The sequence below is a fragment of the Dermacentor silvarum genome, chromosome 1 (genome assembly GCF_013339745.2).
Source record: "Dermacentor silvarum isolate Dsil-2018 chromosome 1, BIME_Dsil_1.4, whole genome shotgun sequence".
NCBI lineage: Eukaryota > Metazoa > Arthropoda > Arachnida > Ixodida > Ixodidae > Dermacentor > Dermacentor silvarum.
Window position 1 is genome coordinate 179,719,688 of NC_051154.1, and position 27,923 is coordinate 179,747,610.

Consider the following 27,923-nt stretch of genomic DNA (forward strand, 5'->3'; position numbering starts at 1 on the left):
GTTTGTCCCCTGTAATATTCGTACTGGCATGCGGTTGACCTTTTGTCGGGCATAGATTTTCTCGTGCTTTTTTTTTCTTGCTCTACTTCTTTTATTTTTTATTTTCCCTTTTAGTTAAAAAAAAAAAAGCAACCACCGGATCGGCGGCGCGAAACATAGCTAAAGAGTAGTATACATAAATTCACACACCGCGGAAAGAGATCATAACAATACGGGCAACAACGCAATGAGATTGGATATAAACGAAAATGAGTTCCCCTTGAGAAAATGGCGGTATGAGAGTATCTACGATTATCCTTTGACAAGCCAAAAAGCTACTGAAGGAATGATTAAAAGATAATTTCATGTATGAAAAAAAAAACAAAAAAAAAACTAATGAACATGCGTCAGGTTCTCTGTTCTTCTCTACTGAAACAGAAGTTCATCCGCTGTATGCTTTAGTTTCATTGTCTGCTGGCTGACGTACCTTGACTAGAAATCGAACCATTCGCTTCCCCTGATTGTTCTCGGTCACTGCATGGCGAGGAACGCGACTCTGGCAGGCTCGCTAACTTTAAAAAGCATCTGAGGGTTTATTAAGCAGTTGCCTACTCTTAAGGTACCGTGACACGAGAGGTTTAGTGGACGTTCCACAACCACCGCCATGGCTCCAACTAGCGCTGGCTCAAACTCCTAGGTTAAACAGGCATATGCATAAACACATATGAAAGCGGTTGGAGGTACAGCCGTCACCTTAGATTGATTGACAGAGATCGTAGGTTGATTGGTACGCGCAATGCGCAAGCTCTGGATTTGGCGCCCACCAGTGACAAATTTTTTTTATATTTTTTTTATTTCCTTTTTTTTTAAAGAATGCGAATATTTTCTCGCGCACTTAAACCAATCGTATTGATGGTTCACAAACAGCAGTTAATTACCCTCCGTTTTTCGTGACTTTGTTGTTTCTTAACTTCGTGTGTTTGTTATCCGACTAAATGTCGTGCCACTCAGTTCGCCTTAGCCTTCTCGCTTATATCTGTAGAGAATCACGGCACGACAGAAAGCCTCCTCTTAGCTTGCACGCCTTCTTTAGTATGCAGTTTCCCCAGTTGTCGGCATTTGCCCTTCACACGCGACGTCTTAATAAGACAGAGTTCGACGCGGCGTCTAAGCACCTGCGACGTCGTGGAAAAAATATGCTCAAGTATGATTATGCTGACGTCGTCTGCCATTTACCTCTATCTAAGTAGCGGGGAGGAGAAAGGTTCCGGGTTGAGCACGAGGGAAGCATTAAGAACCGCTTTTCGGCCTAGCTGTGCGCTGCACAACATGAATAGGCAACAGCTCCTTAGTTGCTCGTAATAAAAAACGCAACCACCGCAAGTGGCAGTAATACGTCCTGAAAAATTGAACGACGACTTGCTTCACTTGCTCATCCGCCTAATTTCTCAGTTTTTCTCTCCAGTTATCTTTTTCTATTCTGGCGAATTAGCTTTACAAATAGAGCAGGCATTTCACCTGCTTCTTTACATGGCTCTAAATATAAAGCGAAGAGGCTCCTTTTTTTTTCTCTCTTCTTTTTTTTTCTTTCGCGTGTTACAAGGAACGAGAAACTTCTCTTGTGGTTCTCGTCATTCTGTTTTCACCAGCTGATAATAGTGGGTGGCATTGAACTATGACGTTCTGCACCATAACTGTTGTATGCCGGTGTCAGCGATGACTCGCAGATCTCCGTCAAAGCGTGAGTTACGAGATCAATTTGGCAAGAACCACGTTGCAGAGACATCGAAGTAAATTTGGACCGCTTATACCTTTAAATAGGCGAGTCAAGTTCCCACGCTTTTCTGCTCAGCCTTCATCGCGTAGATTGAGAAACAGCGTTTGTTCAAGTGCACAAGGAGCTTTCAGATACAATTCGGCAAAATGCGAGTAAACGCCGATAACGTCGAGCGCGGAGATGGAACGCCGGACTGTCAGTCGGCCTTTGGTGAATCAGCTCTGATACGCCTGTCGACTCTCCGCGGGGTGCCGTCCTTTGTGCTGTCCACCGCGTTCGGCTGGAGACGGCGTTGGCATGTGACAGGTCAGCGTAATAAACCGCAAAACAACGGTGCGTGGTCACCACGAAACCTACTGCTTCAGAAGGCAAGCTTGTACGATGGTTTTCTGTCATTAAACGTAACGCTTCCGTTCTGATTAAACTTTTTTTTTGCGCCACGTATGGCGCAAAAGAATGCCCTAAATCAGCCCTTAATGATTTAGGTACGTTGCGCTTAACTATCGGTAGTTCTCGAGTTGGAATTTCATTTTCTAGAAACAACGTGCTTGATGGTGCTGCAGACGAAGTGACAGGCATGGCGCATTTTGCACACGTGCGATGGTTGCCGCTTGGTGAACGGGCAAGAGTGAAGAAAACGACGATGACGATTTCTTAGCGTTCGATCTGGTAATCTGCAAACCCGACCTTTGAACATTCGACTATCGCCGTTTTCTCAGCGAAACGGAGATGACGTCCGCGTATATGTTCTGACCTAAGGAAATGAATTTACCGCTTGCAGCAGTAAAATTATAAAACGGTGTCTGCAGTTAAATGTTTCAGTGCGAAATCGGAAACCCAAACCTTATTTACAAAGCTTTCCTTTCGTGAGAACCGCTTGTGATTTGCCGGGACCATTCGCTACTAATATGTTTGCCCTCACGAATGGCAGACGCTTGTTCTTACAAACCACTTCAATGCCAGATCTGCTTTGTGAATACGGACCCATGTCAAACATTGTTGTTGTTTTTGTTGTTGTTTTCAATATATTCTACCCCGTCCTTACCGCGCGGCCACAACAACTATCTAATACTACCGAGAGCGCCGGCAGGACGCCGCTCGTTGAGAAAAGGTTAAAAGTCGCTTGGCGTAGGACTGTCGTAATATCACAGCCAATTGCAGGAGCCTAATTCACAAAGCTTTTCATTCGTTCTTGAAAACTATTCTTCATCTGAAGGTCACTGCTTCTAATCATGTGTTCGCTGTGTCTTTTAGTAGGCACTTTTTCTTATTTTATTGAGGAGGGCTGGCTTGCTGTAGTGTACAGACTGATTTGTCAATACCGGCCTAGGGGCCCGCAGGGCGGGCAAAGTAATTGTGTGGCTGACACTGCACGCTCGGTTTACGAATGGTATAGGAGCGCTTACAGGAAATCTGCAAAGTCATTGTCCTCCCTTCTCTGCATTTCACTCAAACGGGACATTTGATTCTTATACCCCTGACACACAGGTGAACTAGAGTTATTTTAAGTAAACCCTTTTCCGTTACACTGAAGGAATACTCACGAAAAGGAGTCTTGCCGCTGACACAAGGTGCGGCACGATCTCCTTTATGCGATTTCAGTAAGCGACGCAGCAAAACGCGTGGCGCTGCTTCTTTAAACTGAAACTGACAAAATAGTGCATCTGATCAATGCAAAGCAAAAAAAAAAAAAAAAAAAAAACACGAGTGAACTATTTTTAGTCTTGCCGCAACATTAGTCAGTTTTAAGGTGAGCGTCGCCTTACGGTGCGCTCCGCTCACATTTCACTTGTTCAGGCATTGTGGAACTGCCATTGATTTCGCATTTCTGGAAGCGCGTCCCTCAGACGTCAATGACGCGCAGCCAGCTTGGTTGCAAAAGCTCAGTCGGCTCGGCAGCAGAGCGAGGACAGCGTCTTTCCCCCATGGGCACCGAAATCAGTGCTGTACGTGCGAACGCGCACTATCGTTTCTGCTGTGCAGCTGTGTAAGTGGTTTGGATAGGCTGGTTGAACGCACAATAAATGTACGGTGCTTCCAAACACTGACAAAACCAGAACCATGCGAATAATTCTCCTCGTGTAAGCCGCATATGGACGAAAGCATGGAGAGACAGAGAAATGGAGTGGGGAAGACAGGGACGTTAACCTGAAGAGATTCTGGTTTGCTACCCTGTACTGAGACAAGGGTAAGGGAAAATTAAAGATGGAAAGAATAGAGGAGAGATAAAGCAAAGGCACGAAAAAAAAAAAGAGGAGGTGGGGAAGTCTGTGAGAACTATGTCTCTCTAATAGGCCACTCGAACGCGAAAAACTTCGAGAGTGTCTTGACAGACTTGTGAGGGGACGACCGTGTAGGCCGGCATCGCCATAGACGAAACCACAGAGTGACGAATATTCCAAAGACCTGCCGAGGACCAACATGACACGACAATGGCGATCATAATTGTGGTAACGGCTACAATTGTTCGAGAGTATGGCTGCAGTATCTCGTAAGTTCGTAGCCAAACTGCGTCACTGCCAAGCACTAAAATTAATAATAAGGCACCATTGTGTTTTCTCCAGTTGTCTATTGTTGAAGAGCTGCACACGAGCTCTTTGAGCCCATAAAGTTCGGTTATCCCCCTTTCTGCAAGGAACCCTTGCCGAAAAGGAGATATACCTTTGTCATTTGTCACCCCACATGAACGCCTTTCCGATAAATTTCCCCTGGACCAATCACCTTCCCGTGTGTCAATCGCCTTCCCGTGTGTCTGGGGTATTATCCTGCCATGGAACACGAAAGCCACCTTGTCGATTTGTTTGGACCACTGAGCGGAACATATTCACAAGATGATGGATAAACTAAACAGTTTTTATGTTTCGTTTTGTTCGGCGCAGCTCGATGCATATAGGCGCGTTGCATATCTTGCTCACCTCAAACTTATAATTTACTAGTCAACGAAAACACTCGCTTCCTGTCACCAATTAAGATAAAAATAGTTCATGTTGATATATTGCATCAGTAAGAAATAATTTGTTTTCTTAGGAGAAAATCAACGTGCACGGAAGAGATATTTCAAAAACGCCTTGCTTACAGCGCAACCTTTTGGCTATTTCAAAACAGCCAACAGAGTAAAATGGAAGCAAACTGTTAGCTTCGTGGACTATTCTTCCTGCGAAATATAAGAAAAAAAGCAGCAATGGTCTGCAAATCAAATTTGCGATGAAGCTCGTACTCTATTTTAGCGGCGGCATGCGCAGAAGCTGTAAAGTAGGCGCTACAAAGCACTGAAGTCAATGATTTTGTTGACGCGGCAACCAGTGAATCACGACTGCACGACTGTGGAGTGTGTCGAATGGTTACTCTTGCACAGCTAAGTTCCGCTGTAGCCGCACATATAAGCATAATGCCCAAGGCAGGGTAAAAACTATATGCCGCTTTTTTTTTACCCGAGATTGTGATTTGCACGATAGAACTGTCTAAAGATAGGCTGTGCTTTCAAACCATGGATGTGAGCCCACCCTGTTTCACACTTTCTCTCTTTTGTACGTTCCCTTCTTCTCTCCCGCTCCCAGCGTGTAAAGCAGCTGACGGATTAGAGCATGGGTAACCCTCTCTGTCTTTCTTCTTGCCATTATTAGGTGAAGTTATCTTTAAACTCATCTACGCCTTTCAACAGATCATCGCTTGAAATAGGCAGTTCATGAAAGATTTTATTTTAGTCTCTAGCAGGAGAGATAACGTTGCTAACTTTAATGAAGCATTGCGGCTACGGAGAAATGTTTCAAGATCAACGTTAGTATTAGTAATGAATTGACCATGACAGTAGTTTGGGCTATTTTGTCTTTCATGCTAGGAAACTGAGCCCTTTTCCATTCTTGCGCTAGAAATGTTCGTAAGAGCAGGTGTCAACCAATCGTGATGTCGGACGTGCATTAGCAAAGTGTGGCCGTCCAATGGCAAGCAGCTCTTACGACCGAAACAGTTCCTGTATTCGGCCCCTGAGTAGAGCTAACAGGACCTAAGCAGTTGCACTAAGTGTCTGTCTTCATCCTTTTGGCACTACTGTATTCGGAAGGCGGTTCGTACGCTATACCGATTCGCAACCGGCGCCGACAATTCGTGACAAAGAATATAGCGAAGGCAGCCTGCCGATACGTACACATCTTAAGAATAAAACATTTGGGAATTTGGTTCCAGTTTTCCAGTATTAGCAGTAGCGCCGATTATTTAGCTGCCGTTTAGTCACAGTTGGATGGCTGGTGAACTGCATGTATGCTTTAAAACGCGAGAACTCTGCGCACGTTGAAGTGGCCTTTCCGCTTCGGCGAGCGGCTTGGTTCTCGAGCGAACTACACGGCGTGCATCGGCATCACACATGCATCTCGCACAACGCGTGCGGGGCACCACGTCCCCGCATGGAGAACTGCAGTGCATTTGTGGCGTTCCACGCCCACGACATGCTGCGAAATATGAAACCTAGCAGTTGAAGAGGTACATTGTGAAGGCGGCTATGAATAGCGTGCCCCGTCAAACGAGACGGCAGAAGCACATGGCATAAAACATTTTGCTGCTGGCTTGCTGTCGGTAAAGGATGAGGCGCTAACTAGTGGTCATATGACATGTCTGTGCTAGCCAAGGACTTACTAACTGTAGTAAAGCACTGCACGATGTGAAGCGCTGCGGGCTCCTTGAAATGTAGAGAAATCCCACTTGCGATAACGAATAACTGGATGAAACATTTTGGACCATCTCGGTAACTTCATTAGTGTTTTCTAACGTCGCTGGGAGAGAGCAGAGCCGCATAATTTGTGACCATTCATTCTTGCGTTGCATGGAAAGGTGGAAGAGAAACATAAAGCGTAAATAAACGCGAAGTGCGAAAAAATTAACGGACGGTGGTGGATTTAAGCGCCTCCTAGCCCATACGACCACATGGCAGTGTTTCCAGCATAACCTTGTTAAGTTCACCCTTGCACGTGCCTTTATAAGCTCCATTTTTTCTTCTTTCTGGGGTTTTACGTGCCAAAACCAGTTCTGATTATGAGGCACGCCGTAGTGGAGGGCTCCGGATTAATTTTGAATAAGCTCCATTTTTACAAAATTTTTATCGCAAAAACCGTATGCCTTCTAGCTGTATGGTGTATGGCGTTCAGTCATGCTAAAGCACCAGCGCTGGCCAGCTATAGTGCGTGGTTGGCAGCCGTCCAGCGAATCATTAATGTTGACGGACGTTCAAGCTGCACGCTAATGTTTTGGCAACTGTACAGCAAGAAACAGCAGTAATTTCGTCTAAGCATTTTCAAAGCTGAGAACGTGAAGAAATTTTTCAGGCTCGCCTTTATTCCGCTGCGTACCCAAATTTTAGGTGCGTCCCCCCCCCCACCCCTATTACATATCTGTCGTTTTTCACGTTGAGCCCCGCTTATATTGTCGATAATTACTCAATTTTTCTGACGGCTATTCAATCACGGGTAAAATTCTTTGTCAGTTGCATTGATGTTGATTGTACGAAAGCAGCACTGCTGTTCAGGCGGCGGACTTGAACCACTGGTCCAAAGTAAACAGGCAATTAAATCTAATATAGTTTGGTTTCATTGATTAGAGCCAAGTGAAATCATTTTTGTAAACATGCGGTTACTGGAGATTTGCCTCTCTCGCCACAGCAGCGTTATTTACCCTTTTCTACAAGGCCACAATCTAAAGGCTGTCGCTGTGTAACGGAATGCAGTAATAAAAAAATAAAAATAAAAAAAACATTTCTTTCCACTTCGGAAGTGGGCGAATTGGATTGAAATGGGGTCTTGCTTACTTCTTTTAGGCACTTTGTGAGATGCCATTGTTAAAGTCTGTTGTGACTGGTTTCTTCAACGCACCCTCGAAATCAAGAATAAACTCAGAGGGCCCGTTCTATGACCAGTTTTGTCCATGCCACCTTTCACTTTCATTTTGTTTTGTATTTGCAACAAGTAACTAGCATTCAAGGTCATGATATCGAGTTAGAGATAAAACATTCCTTGATTGTTTGGAGCGACATTTTAACATTTATGGCCCTTCTGAGAGAGTTACATGTAAATGTACATTCTTTTACTGGCTGAATTCATTTGGTACTCGTAGCGGCAGCCTACCGAACATAGCTGTCCGCTTCTTCCGCTCATGCCGGCTGAGTAAGCGCCCTTTATTGCGAGATCAATCTGAGGAAAGAAATGGAGCGGGGGTTGTTACAGGTATAGGTAACATTACAGTATTTAAAGAGAGGCTTTAATGAAGAGGAAGAATATCAAGTAGAGATAGGCAAAATGCAAGACTACAATAGATGTAGTAAAACCTGATTGGCTCAAGCAGGCTAAGTGACTATTTGTCGCTGCCCCGTTTAAAAGGGATGTCATTAGAAATTATCACCATCTTCTTCATCATCATCAAGCACGGTCGTGTGCGTCACCAGATGTGCCGTTGGGGTTGGATAACGTCAGTTCCGACGTGATAACCATCACAAAGACCAGGTACGTCATCGACTGCGTCATTGCTAAGGGTATCCAAAAATTCAATCTGTAAAGTACGTTTCGTACTTTACGGTAAACAGGTCCCTGCTGTCCATCGTGGGTACTGGAACAACAGATGAAGTACCCAAGAAGCTCCTCAAGAGGCACTGACCAGATACAAAACGCAAAACATTTAATAAAGGCAATGAACAACAGTTACAGAAAGTATGTCCTCACTTAGAATACTATCACATAACATCGCTTCCCACGTGCATGGGATCTGCATAGACTTATACTCGTTTTCTCGCCACCTGAGTGGTAACAGCTGCTTAAAAATGCTACCGATTTTCCAGCATGTTCTCACTAACTACCGGTATTGTCGGCCGCTTCCGGCATTTCTATACACGCTTCGTCATTTATGCCTCTGAAACAAGCCCAGATCTTTATGCGTGAAGCAAAACGGGCTGGCACCCAACATGTGCAAGCCCCCCCCCCCCCCCCCTTTTTTTTTTTCTCCGATTCTGCTCTGTCGCTTCTTTCTTTCTTTTTTTATCGTTTTTTTTTTTCTGCTTGCACTACCGCTCCGTGTCTGATTTTGAAACTTGGCATATATCTTTCAGCTGTAAACTCTCTCTACTGTAGTGTAGATCAGGCACAGAACCACTCTTCGCACATTTGGCGCGGTGACGACGGTGGTATAAAAAAGTCCAGGCGGCATTTACAACAAAATATTTGTGTAAACTTTGTACTACTGACTAGCCTAGACACGGCATATAACTACATCAGCCTCTTTGCAAACATATATGCAGAAATTCAGTGTTTATGACGCCCTTTATTTAATAGTTCTATACTTGCGTACGCATTGGAATTTTTTTTTCAATTATTAAGGATATACTCAAATCTTCTTAAACAAACTCGTTGACTACGACGACAAAATGGCATACTGTCGCCAAGCGAAACAGTGATGTACCGTGTATATAAGTTTATGAGCATCAGGTTGAGAACACATTCTGTAGTGAATTGGAGTTCAATTAAATATGTATAGAGGACTAATACACAGTTAAAGAGCATCTGCAGTCCCGAGGTGTGCAAACATTAGGCACATACGGTAAATGCCCTTCTTCTTCTTTCTTGTTCTTCTATCTGGAGTCTTACGTGCCAAAACCAGTTCTGATTATGAGGCACGCCGTAGTGGAGTGCTCCGGATTAATTTTGACCACCTGGGGTTCTTTAACGTGCACTACAACGCAAGCACACGGGCGTTTTTGCATTTCGCCTCCATCGAAATGCAGCCGCCGCGGCCGGAATTCGATCGCGCGATCTCGTGCTCAGCAGCGCAACGCCTTAGCTGACTGAGCCACCCCGGCGGGTGGTATATGCCCAGTCATACACAATCGACAGCGTCTTCGTATACGAACTCTATTTTCTTGACTATATGTAGTGAACATGAAATATAGTCATATATTTTGAATCATTGAATAAAGATACTGCTGCTGGTTATGGTGCCATTAAGGCAGAACCAATTATATATGTTGCTAAACTATTATGTGGACCATTGCAGCATATCTGTAATCAAGCTTTCGCCGCAGGTACTTTTCCAGAAGGCATGAAAATTGCTAGGGTAGCAGTCATCCACAAAGCTGGCTCTCTCTATTACTTCAACAACTACCAGCCTATTTCAGTGCTCCCTTTGTTTTCGAAAGTCTAAGAGTATACGTTTAAGTAATGATGATTAAGCAATTTTCTCGATGAGCGGCAAATGATTGTAAGTGAACAATCTCGTTTCCGTGAAAAGAAATCAACAAAAATGGCACTACTGAGCATTAAAGAAAAAAATAATTAATAATATTGATAACAAGCAATACACCCTTGGACCACTTCTGGATATTAAAAGGCGTTTGATTCCATCAAGCACGCAATTTTGTCTCGTAAACTCCCACTTTACGGTATCCGAGGCAAGGGACTGAATCTGATGCGTAGTTATTTATTGGCAGGGAGCAGTGCACTTGTTTAAACGGCTGCAGTTCCCAAATGCAGTAAATAAAATATGGAGCACCACAGGGCTCTATTCTAGAACACCTATTTTTCACCATCTATATAAATGATATCGTAGCAAATATAGCGCAAATTCCTGGCATAATATTATATGTAGACGACAGATGTATAGTTTTTACAAGTACACATTTACTCGATCTGCAAAATCCAGCTAATAAACTGTTAACCTAATAATAATAATAATAATAATAATAATAATAATAATAATAATAATAATAATAATAATAATAATAATAATAATAATAGATAGCAATACTACTAATAATACAAAACTAGCAGATGCTCAATCGAAATCAACTTGAGTTGAATGTGATGAAAACTTTGTATATCGTTTTCAAAAGCCGTAACAAGCCTGACCTTTATAATGCTTGCAGTTAAATTAAAAACTAAGCTATTGAATGGGTACGTACGTACAAAGTTTTAGGTGTTGTTCTTGAATAGAACATGAACTAGACACCTCAGGTAAACAAGCTTCATGTCAATTTGCGTAGCTTGATATCGGTAATATACAATCTTCGAAATCTGCTGCCGAAATGGTTAAAAATTCAGTCACAGTATGACCATCTTCATTCTCACCTTCACTACTGCCCACTAATCTGGGGCACGACAACTACGACAAATTTAGACAGGTTGATAATCCTACAAAAAAGAGCTGCGTGCTGAATAGCCCACACAGCCACATTCTTCTCCAAGCTTAGCATGCTCACAGTTAACCTGCTGTTCCAACTAGGTAACGCTTGCTCTGTATACACACAAAAGCAAATTTTACGTGACCAGTACACTTAGCCCTCATCTTCTCTCCCGGACAATACACATTACCATGTTAGGCACAGCTGACTTAGAATACCGAAAGTCTGAACTATGGAACTCCGACACTTGCTCATTGAATACCTGATTTCCTAAACAAATCCTGATTTTGCTATTATGATTCACCAGTGCAGGTCAGAATATGGGCTCAAGAAAAAAAAAGTTAATTATCTCTAGTTTTTTTTTTATAGAATAACTGTTCGTGCGGTATTCCTGTAGGTAGTATTGTTGCGGTCGTGTTACAGCTATTTCTATATTTTTGTGTAATGTTTAGGTACTATGCGATTTCTTGTGGAACACAGGAAGTTTTCAAAGCAACCGGCTGCACCACCTAGACTCTTCTCTACGCCTTCGCATCGCAGCTGGACTCTGCCGTCGCGAAGCTAGCCTGCTTTGTCGAATATGGCTAGGAGTGGCCTTTACTAAGTATTTTGCATTTCGAATCGGATGGGCCGACGACGCCACGTGCGATGACTGTGGTAGCGATGAGACTCTTCAACACCTTCTCTGTGACTGTCCTCGCTACAATTACAGAGATGTTTATAGTGCTGCAAGTGCTACTGTGCTGTGCCACCTGTGACCGACTGTGATTGTGTGTCTGTGCTCCTTTCTTTCTCCAGCTCTACTTTCCTGTCACTTTACCTCCCCCTCCCCTCTCTCCCCAGCGTAGGGTAGCAAACCGGATCTTCCCATCTGGTTAACCTCCCTGCCTTTCCCCTTTCTTCTGTCTCTCTCTCTTAGTACTGTTTGCCAGTATTGCTGTCTGTTTTGCATCACTGATAATTCATGTATAAAGTATAAATATAATGTAATTATATAATATAATATAATTATGCATAAAGTGTTAGTCTAGCTTCTCGTGTTTTTTGAGTTTGCTATTTGCATTCATTTTTACTTTTATTGGTGTCCTTGTCCATATATTTTATTGTTTTGTTGTGTGTTTATTGCTTTTCGCCTCAGATCAACGCACGGGTAAGGGTGCCATCGTCCGACATTTGAATCTGCCTTTCGCCTCTTCATACCACACGGTGTATTTCTGAATAAACAATGAGCAAAATTAAATAAATTAAATAAAAATACGCTTTCCGTTTGCAGTTTCTTGATGTTGGTTTGCTCTTAAGCAGTCTGTTCTACTTTCCTATAAGAGACTTCCACAAGAGACTTCCACACGCTCATGTTCGCCGAAGCTGATCATCTGCGGGGCAGTGGCGTGGGTAAAACATGTATGAGCGAAAGGGCAGATAAGAATATTTTTCTCTACACTACACTTCGGATACCGAAAGACTCAGGACAGAAGCTTGCTCTAAGGCTACTACTTGAAACATGAGCCCTAATATCTCCCTAAAGAGATAGCCTGTATGTACACGGTGAAAAGCATATCGTGAGGGGCTATCCAAACTATACACTATACTCATAGCCACTCGTCATCTATAGCCGCGCATCGGCATGAAAAAAAAAGAAAGACGCAATGGTAATGAGAGGTAATATATCCTATCTCATCTCTCGGTGGTGGGACGTACAACATTTCGAAACGCAGTCAGCGTCGAATTCCCCCCGGAAATCAATAGCGGGAGCAAATGCATCTGGTCGGCATGGTCGATTAATGCGCAATGTCCTAATGAGGCTTCGCGAGAAAGAAATTGTTGCACAGAAAGCCGGACGGCAATCAAGCCCATGATAAGAATACGTCCGCTGTCAGGATACGTTCAGCTGTCAAAACGTTGGCCTTCCTGGGACAACGTATGTATGTGATAAAGCTGGGAAGCTATGAGACATGCGATAAGAATGATCGGTGCACCTACAAGATGCAAGCTACAAAACATTCTTGCTCTGAATTCGAAAGTGCCCACTCGATATCACAGTGTTATCGTTTTACTGATACCGGTACTGTTGGGTAGTCCTTTCATCCTAAGGACTCGAAGATTCAAGTCAGGAGTTATGTTCGGAAGTCTCTAGTTCATTACATCTATGCAAAACTGTTTAATATCGTTTCCTCACTTTCTTGTTGTATTGCGATATCAAATATATGGACACTCCAGGCGAATTTTCCCCGTTGCCGTCACCGTGATGTTCTGTATAAAGTCCAAGTGCGATAAGAATGAGCGGCCCGCTCTGGCGTGATGGGCACTGGCTGCGTTTCTTGCTGCCGCTCGCTGTACCATTTCAACCGTGCACACCGCGTCTCCGAAACTCAGATTACGCGACCTCCAACACATGGCGCGCGGGAAGACGGCGCGCATCAAGTCACCATCTTTCTCGGCTCACCCTTGCACGCTTGTCATCTGTGGAGCGAGCCGAGATGGCTGGTGGCTTCATGCGCGCTAGTGTTGGGGGTCGCGTAATCTGAGTTTCGGAGAAGCGGTGTGCACGGTTGAAATGGTACAGCGAGCTACAGCAAGAAGTGTTCGCTCCCCGCTGCCGGCGCTTATCACGCCAATGTTGAGACCGCAAGTGATCGTGAGATCTGTTCATGTTTGTTTGTGCGCGCGTGACAGTATGCTTGTATAGTTAGTAAGCGAATGATTATTGCAATTTGTTTACTGCAAGCTGGGCCAAAGATCAGCTACTACAAATTAATGAATTCATTAAGAATGAACAATTCCAGCTGCGGAAACAGCTCTACCGTGAAAAGCGCGTCATTTTATCACGACTTTTATCATCGTCTTTTTACCCTTGTATCACGAATTCGCTGGGGTGAAAGGTGACTAAGGCGACGCAATCTGAAGGGCGATGTGAACGAGTCAAAGCGTTTCACCGCGTTAATTTAGTATTTCAGTTCCTGTCACCACTTGCGAAAGGAGAATACCGGTACACAACTGCAGCTTTCGTTTACTGCACACGTCTTTCGAAATGTGTAGAAATACTTGGTTTGACCATAATTCTAAGAGCTCTGATTTGCACCATATTGATCCGCTTATTGAATTCAAATTTCCATTGTCATTAGACCGAAATATGCAAACCCTTATTCATCGATTAAGACTAAGCACTGCCTACACAAAACATTTGTTACATAGAATTGGCCGTGCGGAAACCCCCGAATGTGATTTGGATTTGTAGATGAAGATATACATCACCTCCATCTAGATTGCCCACATCACGACACACCAAGACGCCGACTTAAATCAACTTTATTGGCATTAGACCGCAGACCTTTCAGTTTAAGGAAACTTTTGGGCCCTTGGTCAACAACGGCCTTGCAGAAGGGCGCTTTAAAAGCGTCAAAAACATTTCTCGAAGACAGCGCCATTGTTGGCGATTATTAACGCTTATGATGTTCCTTTTATTTCAACATCACTGTATATGTGTATGTGTTTGTGGATTATGTTATGTTGACTATTCTGTTCTGACTATATGTGATAATGCATTTTCACGATGTATGCACCACCCGCTGACTAGACTGTATTGTTAGGTGACAGTATTATTAGTATTTTTGAGACTTTCTTCTGCAGTGCCGTGGAGTTGTTTAACTTCTTTATTGTACGTACCGCGTATTTTTTTACTTTGTAGTGTTACCGTGAAAACGTTGCTTGACAAATATTTTTTATGTTCTATTGCTCGCATGGGAAGGAAGGGTGTTTGACATGTAATCTTGAACCCTGTATGTTGTAGATTAGACCCATTCAATAAATAGGGAGTAGCCGGCGCCTTATTTGTGCGTCAACATCTCCTTATATCATAGCAATGAAAAAACTACACATGTTAGTAAATATTTGGAATACGTAAAGCATGTAAGCCTTTCCAGTTAAAGATATCTACTATAGAAAGCGAGAAAGGAGTGACCCGAATCTATCTCCCGGACCTAAACGATGTGTGTAAAAGAGAGCCACACTTTGAAGTCCACACGACCAACTCGAAATACATTTCGTACTATATGACAAGCAAGAATGCTGAACTCTAGACCATTGTTCTTGCCAGTGAAGCCTTGCAATCTGACCCAGTTTTCTCTATATACAGAAATCGTTACATCTCCGCAGGCTACAGAGGAGCTGTCAAGGAGTACAACAACATTGGCCCGTGCAGTACCGAAGTCCACCAAGAACATCGCGTTGCAAGAGCAGTGGTGCTGCAGAAGCAGCGCATAGATATGTTGTGGATACTGAACCACACTAGAATCCCAGCAAAGCTTCCGTTGGGGAGCAAGAATCTACTCGATTCCTCAATTCAATACGAAGGTTTGCCTGGTGACAGAAAATGCGACCAGACTCTATCTACAGCCCACACAATCCGGCGACTGGCTGTCCTAGCGACCTATCCGGCAACAAAACCCCGTACCAGAAGACCGTCCATGTAGCCGCAGCTCATCATCTGCGTCTGCACGTCATGTCCGCATCCCCACAAGGATCCCCTCACTTCACAAGCAAAAAAAAAGCACGGACTTCACCGATCATCATGAAGTGTTCTGCACTCTTTTGTGACTCTGCAGCCAGCCTATCGCATGTTTTGAAAATGTCCTGCCGATAAGCCTCCACGAATAGCTGCCCGGTCTTGGCGCGTCCGAAACATCTAAAGGACTGGACCCACCCATGGGGACCTCCAAGTAAACGAAATAGTGCATTGGAATTCCTTCAGCACTATCTGGGGACTTCAGGCACTTCCCTATTTAACAAGCTTTAACTTTCAATAATGCTTCTTTTATATTTCTGTAAGACCTGACCAAGGAACATTGTTTGTCGGGAATAAATAAATATTTATGGTCATCACCCGAAACCTTTGACGTCCTCTACCAGAAATTCACAGGCACAGCTTTCTTACATTTACTACCGAGTAATTTGCTTCGAACGTATTCTACAAGCGCAATTTCTCCACACACTCTGCCCTCAGAATTTTCAGCACCAGTGGGTCAGATCGTGCTCTCGTGAGTGTATCGCTATTCCGACGCCGCTGTGGTAGCAGGACTCTATGTTCTCCCGCTCAATAAATCTAAATAAAAGGGCCGCAGACAATGGACATCATCATCGCCTTTATTTACCAATGCAAAATTAGAAAAATTGGGGTAGCTTGCACTAGTGGCGCAAGGCTAAATAAAGACACAGCGGAGCTCATCGGTTCCTAGCTGGTCCTGGCTATACGAAGTCATGCTAAGTTATACGAAGTAATGCCAAGTGATGCTAAGTCATACGAAGTGTAGAAACATTTCCTCGTGGTCCGTGGTATCGGGGAACGCCTCGCGAAGCACTTGCAGTACGAACACACGTAGGGGAAGTGGGGCGAAAGCTATGCAGAGTGTACGGGCGGCGCGCAGCAGACGACACGTCGGGATGACGTCACGGCGCATGCTCAGTAGCGCGCAGCTGGTGGGAGCTCGGCCGAGCCGCCGCCAGAGGCGCCTGCTGCAGTCACGGACACCGCGAGCGTTCGGCGCTAATGCGGGGAAACGGAAAAGCGCGGATGGCGTCAGCAGCAGCTCTGCGCGTTGCCTCGTTGGTGCTGCTACAATTTGTTTCTCTCTCTTTCTGTCTAGCTCTCATTTTCTCTTTCTCTCTCCCGAGCATAGCGCGCGACGCGCGCGTCTCTCTCAGTCTCATTTTCTCTTTCTCTATCCCGAGCATAGCGCGCGATGCTCCGCGAGGTGGTTGCTAGGCAACGCAGTGGCAGGCGGCACACATTAACGGCCGGCTTAAACAATTCTGCTGTTAAAAAAACTATTGCCTATAAGTGTTTTCAAGTGATACTTCCCGTGCGGCTGACGTGTTCGGGATTAATGAAAGTGACAAGTGTGGGCAGCGAACCGGGATGATCAAAAATTTGTGGTATTCGACCACGGCAATGCGATGCCGCTCACTCGAGTGGCAACATAAATGTATGCCCCATCGGGGGCTGTCGCCCTCATGTGAGTGCTGGACCTTACCTCGGTGGATGGCCACACCCTTCACTTGAGAAAAGAGGATATCCCCCCGTCATCCAGACTTGTTGGTCGCTCTGACGAGCCCGGACACTTCGCGGGATCAACCCAATCAGAGTCTGCAGCCACGGCATATAGCGCAACAAATAAGAGTCAGGAGCCACAACAACAGAATGAAATAATTACGTTTGATTAAGCCCATCAGCCACTCGACGCCGTTCGTGGCATACATGAGAAATGTCGACCTGCGAAGCGTGGCTCGCGATCTGGTAGCGTAGCTCCGGCTTGCAGATTGATCGCGCGTTGGTCGAGGTCTGTCGCATCCACCCTGATCGCAGCAACGACTGACATGTAAATCGTGCACCGCGAGAGAAAGCCGCGCGTGATCAGCGGTGCCAACAGCAGCAACACGCGGTTAATTACGAAGGGGGAGGCGCGAGCTCACCACTCCAATTTTCCGGCAGCGCGAGCGCGCTTGGGGACCGAGCCCGGGGCCACACTAATTTCGGTGCAACCGCACGCCGCGCGGGCTGCCGGGCCGAGCGTGTCGCCACAAAGCTGCACTTTGACTGCGACGGCCACGGCTGCCGCCGACTGGGGAGCTGGACAGAATCCAAGTCGGGACTCTCCACAACAGCAACAAGGCACGGCGCATGCATGGGACCGCCGACGGCGGAATCCGTGGCTCGCATCCTCGGAGTCCCGCGGGGCGCCCTTCGCCTGACCGCCGCCACGCACGGGCGCTGGCCATTGCCCTGCCCTGATGGACCGGCTCTTCGCAGGCTGCCCCACAAGTATACCGTTGTTACCAGGCTTGTCTGGACAAACGTGCACGTAGACCAGACGAGAATAAACGAACACAAGCAATGGATAGATATCCAGTCGTTTCACGGCGGCACCGGGGCAAGACCTGGTGTCGGGATCAAGGTGATAACCCCAAATTTATCGAAATGAATTAAAATAAAGCTTACATGAGGTAACGGCGCAGAAGACAGCAGGCAAAGAAAGGCAGACATCTGTGTTCCCCTAATATTGGAGAACCTGGCCAGATGTTGCCACGGCGCCACAGGCGTAAATATCTTTATACATATGTATTTATTTTATAAGCATAGCGTGCAGGATTCGACGTCATGTCCTTCGAGCTGACATTGAACCGTGTCCTTAAGATTGGTGAATGCTTACCCTTCGACAACGAGCCCGCATGAAATGCGCATCGGAAAAAGAGAGGGGGACTCGGCAGCTACGAAAGGGGGACGGGGGGAGGACGGCATCAAGATTAGCAGGGCTGGACTCAGTAGCAGGTAAAGACCACCTGTATTTGTGCGTTCCCGTGAGAACGTCGATGCGTGCTCAAGGATTCCCATGTGATCGCCACTGCGTTGGTCCCTACTGCAAGGTGTACCCGAGCTGATTGCTTCTGGGGATTAGAGCCCCAGCAGTGAATGCAATTACTCTGCATCAATGCCGCAGCCACCCCTATATCCCCTTATCTTGGCGAGGAGCGAGTCCGCAAAAACCGTTACGCGCGCTCGCAGGCAACAAATTAGGGCTAGCAACTCGATGGTGCTACGCAGTCTGCATGCGCAGACACCGACCAAATTATGTGGCTGCATCTAGAGCATGCCTCCGATAATGTTTTTTTTTTTTTATGCTTCCTCTAAGATGCCTAAAGGGCTAGATATTCGACACGTAGTGCAATGGTCAATAAGATTAAAAACAAAGAAGTTTGCAATGGAATGAGAAAGGCTCTTAAAGAATAAGGTCTCACTTAAAGCTCACAATAGAAATTACCAGGTGTTTCTCATGTCCCATTACCTCGACATAGCATTGTCTTGAAGGATAAAAACAAAATTATACACAGACGTAGTTTACAATTCCCCGTGAGTCACTGCCTTCAATTTTTAACAGAAATTTCTCAGCCTGGGCCCGCGAAAAAAAAAAGGAGCCATCTTTAACGTTATTGCAGCTTACAGAAATATTTAGAAAGAACGTACGAAAGCGAAGCTCTCATTGTGCGAATCACCACAATTTTGGGCATGAGCCTCCTCTGTTTACTAATGGATTTGTCTCTGAAATCCCTCCATTATCAACGGTAAAGCGAGTGAACTTTGCAATGTCTCAAAAAAGTTCTTATTTCTCCCACAACAGTCACCTGAATCAACATACAAGCACTCAGCTTTAATCCCTGCCGGAAAGAACCGTTGCAACATAGGTGCAGCTACCACCAGGAAAGACAAAGCGGCGGACGACCCTATTGAAAGAAATCGAGAAAAATCCTTCGTCTAATGGAAGTGTCATGAAACGAGATTATATTTCTAGCTAAATAAATATAATCCGTTGACTGAACGAATAGAATGTGTTGAAGCGTTCAAATCTTCGCGGGAGTACACGAACTTGGTATCGTAGAACTCGCCGAAACTCGCCGATCAACGGCAGCCAACAGACTCGAAAAAGAGACAAAGAAGCATGAAGTGAACGAGGAAAATACCAAACTAACAATTGATCGCTTTTCTCCGATCACTTTATGTCAACGGTCACTAACAACAACCAGTCGAGCCGAGAATAGAAGCCTCTGACTCTGAATTCCAAGCACAGCTTAAAAACGACTGTTCGCTGGAGCTATCATGCTTACTGCAAATCACGCAGTGCATGGCGGATAATAAAGCAGCGCAAAATTTGAAGCAGTGAGAGTGATGATGCAGTGATCTGTGAGAGCGATGATGATCGAAGGAGGCAGCAGGGGGCCCTACCCACAAAAAAAACTTAAGTAGAAGTAAAAGTGTAAGGAAGAATGCTGGTGATACATTCCGTCGAACAATAACAACCAGTAACAGCGCCTGCGGTTCTGGCCTCCACACGAGAAGATACGAAGGACCTCCAAACGTGTACGTGTAATGGTGGTGTCGAATGTTACCTGCAAAACTCTAATCCTGCGTTAGCATCTTGCCGCAGAGCAATTGCCATGGCATACAACACATTTCATTAAGTCTAACTAAGAGTGCCGCGTTGATGGCATAATTAGAAAATTTTCATACTACGGCTACTTTCATGTACGGTATCGAGGGTAAAGTTTTTTATTGGTCTGGGTTGTCACGTGACATAACGTGCGATTTAAATTATATGTAAACACGGAGGCCTGTTACCATGTATTGTTTATGAGCCATCACTCGTAGTCGTCAGGTTGATCACTTAACTACACAACCCTAAGTACATTTTCGCGGACTTTCTTCGTCCCACGTAACGTCCACAGATTGAAGTAGATAACAGGTAACTGCTGCAGACCCACACATGTGCGGAACACTGGACACTTGATTTGGTTGACCCCTGGCACAAGCGATGGCTGATGATGGGCCGCCCCAGCCCGAATTCTGAGACTTCCTCCACACGAGAAAAATTGTGGGGAAGGGAGCAGACATGTGTGAGGATGAGGGCATGCGTGTCCCGCCGGAGGATAGATTGAGGACCTAGCGGGGTTAGAGGGAAGGGATAGAAAAGGAGTAAGAAGTGTCCAGAAAGAGTGAACGTTCATGTGCAGGCACATGACCATGCGCCTACACCCAGCGAACAATATTCTTATTTCATGGCCGCCTATATACTGTCATTGTAAAATAATGTGCACTGCTAAGTCCGAGACGCGAACCCGCAAGACAAAAACATCCCAACTATCCCATCTCAGTGAAGATACTAACCCAAACATGTGGCTCCTGCAGCTAAATTAATGCGGCTACTTGTGAACCGATAAAATATTAGAAAAAGACTTTCTGAATGGCCCATTTTTTTCTTTTCATTAGTTCATAAGTGCCCATATTATCTATTGCAGAGGGCGATAATGTAAGAGTGGCAGTTGTGATGTAAAACGGAAGGCTCTTGTCAGGAAATAAATATGTGATTTTGAACGTAAACAACTTTAGGGAAACGTGAAACAGCAGAGGTCTTCAATAACACTGTCCCACATCTTTTCTCATCTTTTATTACGTTTGTCCGTAAACAGTTTTCTTGTCAATATCCGTCACTGTCACACCTTATTGATTTTTTATATTCATTATATGGTGCTTAGGAGATGTTGTTGTCTTTAATTCGCGCCGGTTACACATAGAGATTCGCTAATAATGACTTCCTCGGATATAAAAAAGAAATCATCTAAAATCACTAAAACTGAACCACAGTAACACAAAGTCCAGTCACATAAGTACACTATTGCCACGCTAAAACTGAAAGTTAATTCAGAAACACAGCAACACAAAATCCAGTCGCATAAGTACGCTAAGTTCAACACAAAGACCGGTCACATAACTACACTACTTCACTCAAAATGAAGCACGAAAATGCGAGGAATTCGGTACACCACGTATCAACACCGTATTTCACAGTTGATATTAACTTGAAAGGCAGAGCCCTATATTCTTCTCTACCCGTGTAAATATAGAAAAGAAAACAAAAAACATTTAACAAAGGAGTATCATGACTGTATTCAGTCTACCTTTATAATCCTCCTTTTTGTTCTGAGTGTGCGCGTTTTAAAAGGTTTATGGCGTCAACATGAAACCGCCTGTTGCGCAGCACGAAGTGAGTATTAGAGCTCTGGCTTCAGAGCGCAGAATGACGGCATCCCAATGTGTCGGCGGGTCATTTGCTTGGATTTGACTTATTTCGAGGCACTTTCATGCGTGCGTACAAAGTGTTCACTCTATCCCGCTTTCTCTTTCTATTCCCCCTTTCTCTTACCCCAAGTGTAGGGTAGCAAACCGGACGCTCGTCTGGTTGACCTGCCTTTCTTCTCCTTGCTTTTACTCTCTCTTTTCCAGGTACAAAATATTATATATGCGCACCCTTATGCATGCGCATAACCTTAAGCATGCGCAAGCGTTCACATGGAGCTAATAAGCAAATACCCATCAAATGAAACAAAGGAAACCGTATGCTGTTTCACCAATGTTATTTCTTGCCAATTTTCGTGAAGGAAGCATGACTTTTTCAGCAAATTGGTCAGTGCTACACGTCGCAGTGAATACGTATCTTATAAAAAATAATAAAGTGAATAAGAATACACCGGCCATTGCGAAGGTCACCCTCTCTAATTCACAGTTTCGACAGCTGTGAGCCAGACATAGATTCCGTCGGTGCAGTTATGATTTCAGTCTAGATATACCTATGTCAATGGCGTCACGACGCGTGAAAAATCTTGACCTGATTTCTTAATTTTAATTTAATGTCGACTGCAGGCTACAGTGCGCAACAGCACACTGTGAGAAGAAAACCTGCATCACTCATTTTATTTAATTTCGGTTCCCTACTAAGTGTAATACCTTTCAATGTGACCTCGGACGAGTACTTGTGGGTGTTGCCAAAAGAAGGTTTTTTTTTTTCGCGTTTCGCTTTAGAACTTAATTTACGTGCGATGCTACACCATAATTGCACATTGCACACTTTGAAGGATGTGTTTCGCCTTCTGCAAAGTAAGAACTGACACATTTTTGACACCTGCTAACTTGTATTCTTCTCGAAACCTAAGTCGTATTTAACAACCTCAGCAGGAACCCAGGAACAAGAAGGAAACTGCCTTAGGCGTAGCAGTTAAACCGAGGCCAACACTATGTACTTTGTATAAGTATTCTTAGCATTGGCTGCACAACGTGTCCGGCCGAAACACACTCCGAAGTATTTCATGAGATCGATTCCAAAAGGAAATTCTGAACACTGCAAGCGCGCCTGTTCTAGATTTCAGAGCTTCTCGCGGGAGTGGGCCTGGTGATGGAGCTGGAGCTCTCCTCCGGTCGACTCCCGTTCACACCCAAATACATCCGCCCTAACCCTTCTTGCACCTGATGACGGCAGCCGAGAAGGATGTTCGCATCCCAATAACAAAATACATTTTACTGCCATTACGGAGCTTCCTTTGGATTTATCGATTCTTGTTCTTTGTTGCACAAGCATAAATGATAGGTCATTTCGAACCAAATCTTTTCCTAGTGTCACGGCACAGCATAACTGCAGCCAAGGAGTTCACCTGATGCACGTTAGCTCGCGAGTTCAAGCCAAGCTCGACCGCATTTCAAACACGACGTCGCCCTTGCACTGAGATTTAGAAAGCTCCCTGAATCATGCGCGTTGAACCCTCCAACAGCACAAATTTCGCGTGAAAATCACCACAAATAACGGAACCAATTCATTTTACCTGTGTTTTAATCTGTGTGCGCCACGTGTATTTATTTTTTGAGAAGCTCGCTCGTGCAAAACGCCTGCGTCGAATGTACAACAGTGACGTGTGTACTTTCTGCGCGAGTCATCAATACCAACTTAAATACAGTGCGTCATAACGCTAATGTCATAACGACGAGGCGCGCTTACGTCTGTGCGCGACTCGCTCTACGGCACGCATTCAGCCTTAGGAAGTGATACGTCATTGCAATCCGAGTGAGATAAAGGAAAAGAACATCTAAAGCACCTGGCGACGCACAGCTGTCAACTTTCGAGCGTGAATGCATCGTGCGTATCTTCTGGCTCAACAAAGATCCAATCACGCAAGAGTAATAGTTGCGCATAAGCTACGGGATTCATTTAAAACGAACTGCTTTCAAGGTTTTGGCGGTTGTGTTGCCCGTAATACTATATACCGTGGAGCCACACGCTCGGTTTCAGTAACTAAGCTTGGGGACAATGGCCGCTCCATTTCTCGCGTTTTCTCGAACGCAGCTGTGGCACAGGAAGAAGGTAAATTCGGTATACTGCCGGGTAATTGAGGGTTATTTAGCGCAATCATATGCATAAACGTATTGATATATACTAATTCTTGTACAGAACGTGAAGTTGGCACTAAAGATGAGCACTCAGAATGTTCACTTAAACGGCAAAGCGCTCTACCATTGAGAAATGGCGCTTTGTAAGCATTATTTATACATGTCATTTAGAGCAACAAAACAGTGCGAATTTAAACATTCGACGCAAATCCGCTGCGCCCAAGCCGGCAAACTATTATTGCGTTCTCAGTGCATATAAGAGCAGACACTGTACCAGTAAATGAGCACTGCCGAGTGTTAAAGCGGCAGGACCACACAAATCTCTGTGTGCACATCACTTTTCCAGTTGGTATTACTCCATGTGGACATCATAATTTTTATTTTTGGTGTGTGGCTAAAGTCACATGGCGAAATAAACGTCCGACATACTGGCGAACGCAACCTCTACTAGGTAGCTCTGGAAGGTGCAGTGCTTACACCGGAAAGTCAACAGGTAGCTTTGTATACCTTGTCCAAATCTACGCCAAGCTCGTTCTCGCAATGTTCTCTCATCTATTTGCTTTAAAACCACGTTCATCGCAAAGAACTTAACAGATGGGGGTGTCCTCCTTTTTTTTTCTTCTTACCACATTTATTCTGTCTTCAAACAAACAACCGGGTGGCCTCAGAGAAAGAGCTGCTTTTGGAACATGTGGTTGAAACTAGCTGCCTTCTCCTCGTCAGCGAGCGAGCGCACGGGCCCTATTTTACTTTCTCCTGCTACAATGATCGATGAGAGATAAATGCGTTCTAACTCCGGTAGTCTCGGCTACACGTTTGTTCAGGTACCCCCTCTCCCATATTGTGCTACCTGTATCACCGGTTGCATCAGCGGTGCTGAAACGTTTGACACATGACAACGCCGGCCGTGAGTTCGCGGGTTACTTAGAGAACACTGAGCGCCCGGGCAGCAATTCTGACAAATCTGCATGGCGAAGGCCACGCATGTTTGACGTCGTGCAAGACGGCTAGAACTCGTCAAGCACAGAAATTGAAAGAACACGAAGAACAAGACACCTGTTTCCGTATGCCTAGTTCTCGATGCACTTCCAATTTCGTCTACCTTCAGCAAGCGTTAACAAAGAACCACCATCTGCCAGGCGCAGCGGTTCCGCTAGGTTAAATTGTTTTGTTTAACGTTAGTGCATTCGAAGGCAGTCCACGAGCGCCGGCATTGCGAATGAGAGCGACTGTGCAAGCCCTCCTTGCCGAGGGGCGGCGCATGCAGAGGAGTGAAACGCACCAGTATCCTGCCTGTGGTGGTCTGTCCCGAGATGAGTTCCCCTGCCCAGTCCTTGGCCTCCGTCATGAACCCGATTTCGGCGGCCCCTTCCCCGCCCTTGCGCTTGGCGTCGGCGGCGCCCGGGGCTGCTTTCTTGGCGGTCGGCTGCTTTGGTGCCCCGGGACTGTAGGCGCCTGCCTTCTCCTTGCGACAGCAGAGGAAGGCCAGGGCTCGCCAGATCAGGATAATGAAGAGGCCCGCCAGGAAGGTGAAGATGCTGGAGAGCAGGAAGCACCACCACTTCCGCTCCCGCATGCACTCCAGCTCGCCCGGCGACATGTTGGGCGCGGGCGACGTCGCCTCGGCAGAAGCCATCGCTGCTCGTGCTCGTCACGCCGCGCATCAGAAGGCGCACATTCGCGCTGGCGGCCCAGCGGGCTCGCACGCTTCGCTCGTAGCTCCTCGCGGCCGCTGCTCGCTGGCGGCAGCCCGTCGTCGGGATCGGTTCCCTCTTCACTGGCGCCGCAGCGCCACGGGCCCCAGCGCCGCAGCACCGCCAGGCGGCGCGCGTGCGCGACCCGGGGCTAGGGACCGAGGCGCGGACGCCTAGGGACAGCTCCGCTCTTACGGCGTCTCTCCGTCGGAGAAGCAAATATCGTACCCGCGAGAGCGCCGGCAAATTGGCGCAGGCCAATCTTGAGAGATTGCAGACCGCCCTTCGCTCTGTTTCTGCTGAGTCCGGTCGAAGCTCATAATGCCTTTCGTGTGCAAGGACGGTTCGCAAGAACGGCAGCCGGCCAATCATGGTATAGCGAATGAGAAGACCGCGGCGCTAGAGAGAACGCCTTACCCGTTCCTTCTTTCTGTATACCCTTGGCTGCCCTTACGTTTTAATATGCGTGCTGCAGCTTTAATTCTTTAAAAACTCAACTGACCACTCATTAAGTAAGTTCTGGAGACATTGTGATGGCCCAGCAGGTAAGGGGGTGAGGAAGATTAGTGTGTGCTTAATTATTGCGTAGAAGGAATCCCATTTTTCCTAGTCAGCACTAGAAAGAGCATCAGTAATCAGTGAAGCTAATCCGAAACCGAGCGCCAGTTTTGGAAATTACTTTTCTAATTGATGTTGACTACTCTACGTTTTAATTCCCACTCGGATTGGCTAGCAGATAGCTGTCAAGCCAATAAACTTATACAAATCATTTAAATGTTTACACCAGTTTGTAGCACAAATACCTAAGCCTTCACATTTGCCGGCCGCGACATACTATTACGCTAGAGGGATTCTTTAAATTTCCAAATGCTGGCTTGAACATCAGTTATGTAGCCATCATTATTTGGGACGTTTAATTTTATTTCAATTATATTTATAAATTATAATTGTACTTTATAAAGTATATAATCCAAACAATCGTAGCAATTGCTACGATTGGGTGGATGTCTCATTTTCCCTTTAATTACTTCTCTCCACCTAGCGGGTTTCCGCTGAACTATTACGTCAAACACTTGCCTTTGCTTCGAGTTGTTGACAAATTCGACTTCGCCCTGCCATCTGCTAGCCGCCTGGTTAGCTCAGATCGTATAGCGGCTGCTCCTGAAAGGCGGTGGCCCCGGGTTCGAGTCCCGAACCAGGACGAATTTTTCTTCAACTGCGAGGCTTTTCTTCCGAGGAAGCCGTATTAGAGCACTGCACGGGCTCGGGCTTACCCGAAAGCCCGGGCCGGGTAGAGCAGTTTTTTCACGGGCTCGGGCCGGGCTCGGGCACGGCGTGTGCTTTTTGACCCGGGCCCGGGCCGGGCTCGGATTTTTGATGCGGGCCCGGGCCGGGCTCGGGCTTTCTGCGAGTTATTCTCGGGCTTCTCAACTCTGAAAAACATGTATTTTTCGGTCTCGGGCCGGGTTCGGGGCGGTTTCGAGCCGGGCTCGGACCGGGCTCGGGCTTAAGGTAAAGGGGTGGCGGGCCGGGCCGGGCGGGTAGCGTAGATTATTTCCGGGCCCGGGCCGGGCCCGGGTCTTGCCATAAAAGCTTTGATCGGGCTCGGGCGGGCCGCCCAATGTAAAAACGGGCCCGGGCCGGGCCCGGGCCGCAAATATCGGCCCGTGCAGTGCTCTAAGCCGTATGGGTTTCCTGTGTAGCAATTGCTACGATTGGATGGATGCCTCATTTTCTATTTAATACTTTATAAAGTATTTGCTATCCGCTAACCCTTCGTCAAGCGTTTTGTAATAGGTTAAATATCCGCCTCGCTCGTATTTAATCCTGCACGCATAATCATATTATTGTGTTGTATGACTATAAGCGACCCGATAGTGTTTAATTCAAATAATTTATTTCTCTACGTTAAAAACATGTTCACAGCAACCTCTGAGGATCCAGACACGTGAGTCACAGGCCGCGCGCAAATAGTACTGGCGTTGCTTTCTGTTTGCATTTTACGTACAGATTTATTAAAGTAGCACCTTAAATGCCTATGCGTTCATGGTGCGAAAAACGATGCAAGGTAACGAAACACTCTATTATAAAAACACGGAGTGCTGACAGCCTTCATTATGCTGGAGTAACTTCTTCTCATACTTAACTCCATTTCCGAGCGCTCTCACACTTCCCATTCAAAATGTTTACTCTGCTGGTGCCCAACCAGAGTGATCGTATATATATACTCTATGGGGAAGTTCCATAACTCTCTAAAATGGAGTTAAACATGACGCAGGAAGTTACTTCAACATATGGAGCTGCCAGCTCTCCCTTCTTATTGTGAAGCAGACGAAATCACAAGCCGAATTCACAAATCTTTTCTTCCGTAAGTGTTGTTTGTTATTGGCAGGTCGCCTTCACCAAAGTACATTGAACAGCATGATTGGCTAGCATCTACTCTTACGAACAATTGTAGCATATGAACGTTTTTGTGAATACGGGCTCAGGAGCTCTCGCTCAATTTGCCGAGTCTAAGATTACTCCCGCGCGCGTCCACGCCTTCAAATAACATGTCAGTTAAATTAA

At 45.7% G+C, this 27,923-nt stretch overlaps 1 protein-coding gene across 2 annotated transcripts in view; it reads right to left on the reverse strand.

Annotated features, from left to right (window-relative positions):
• LOC119436468 (calcium-activated potassium channel slowpoke) overlaps positions 1–25,425 on the reverse strand; it is a 194,084-nt gene extending 168,659 nt beyond the window's left edge. For both annotated transcript variants that reach the window (XM_049657971.1, XM_049657966.1), the window contains exon 1: positions 24,944–25,425. In XM_049657971.1, the coding sequence (XP_049513928.1) occupies positions 24,944–25,297 (354 nt within the window). In that variant the 5' untranslated portion in view covers positions 25,298–25,425. The remainder of the gene's footprint in view (positions 1–24,943) is intronic.
• Between the last annotated feature and the right edge of the window lie 2,498 nt (positions 25,426–27,923).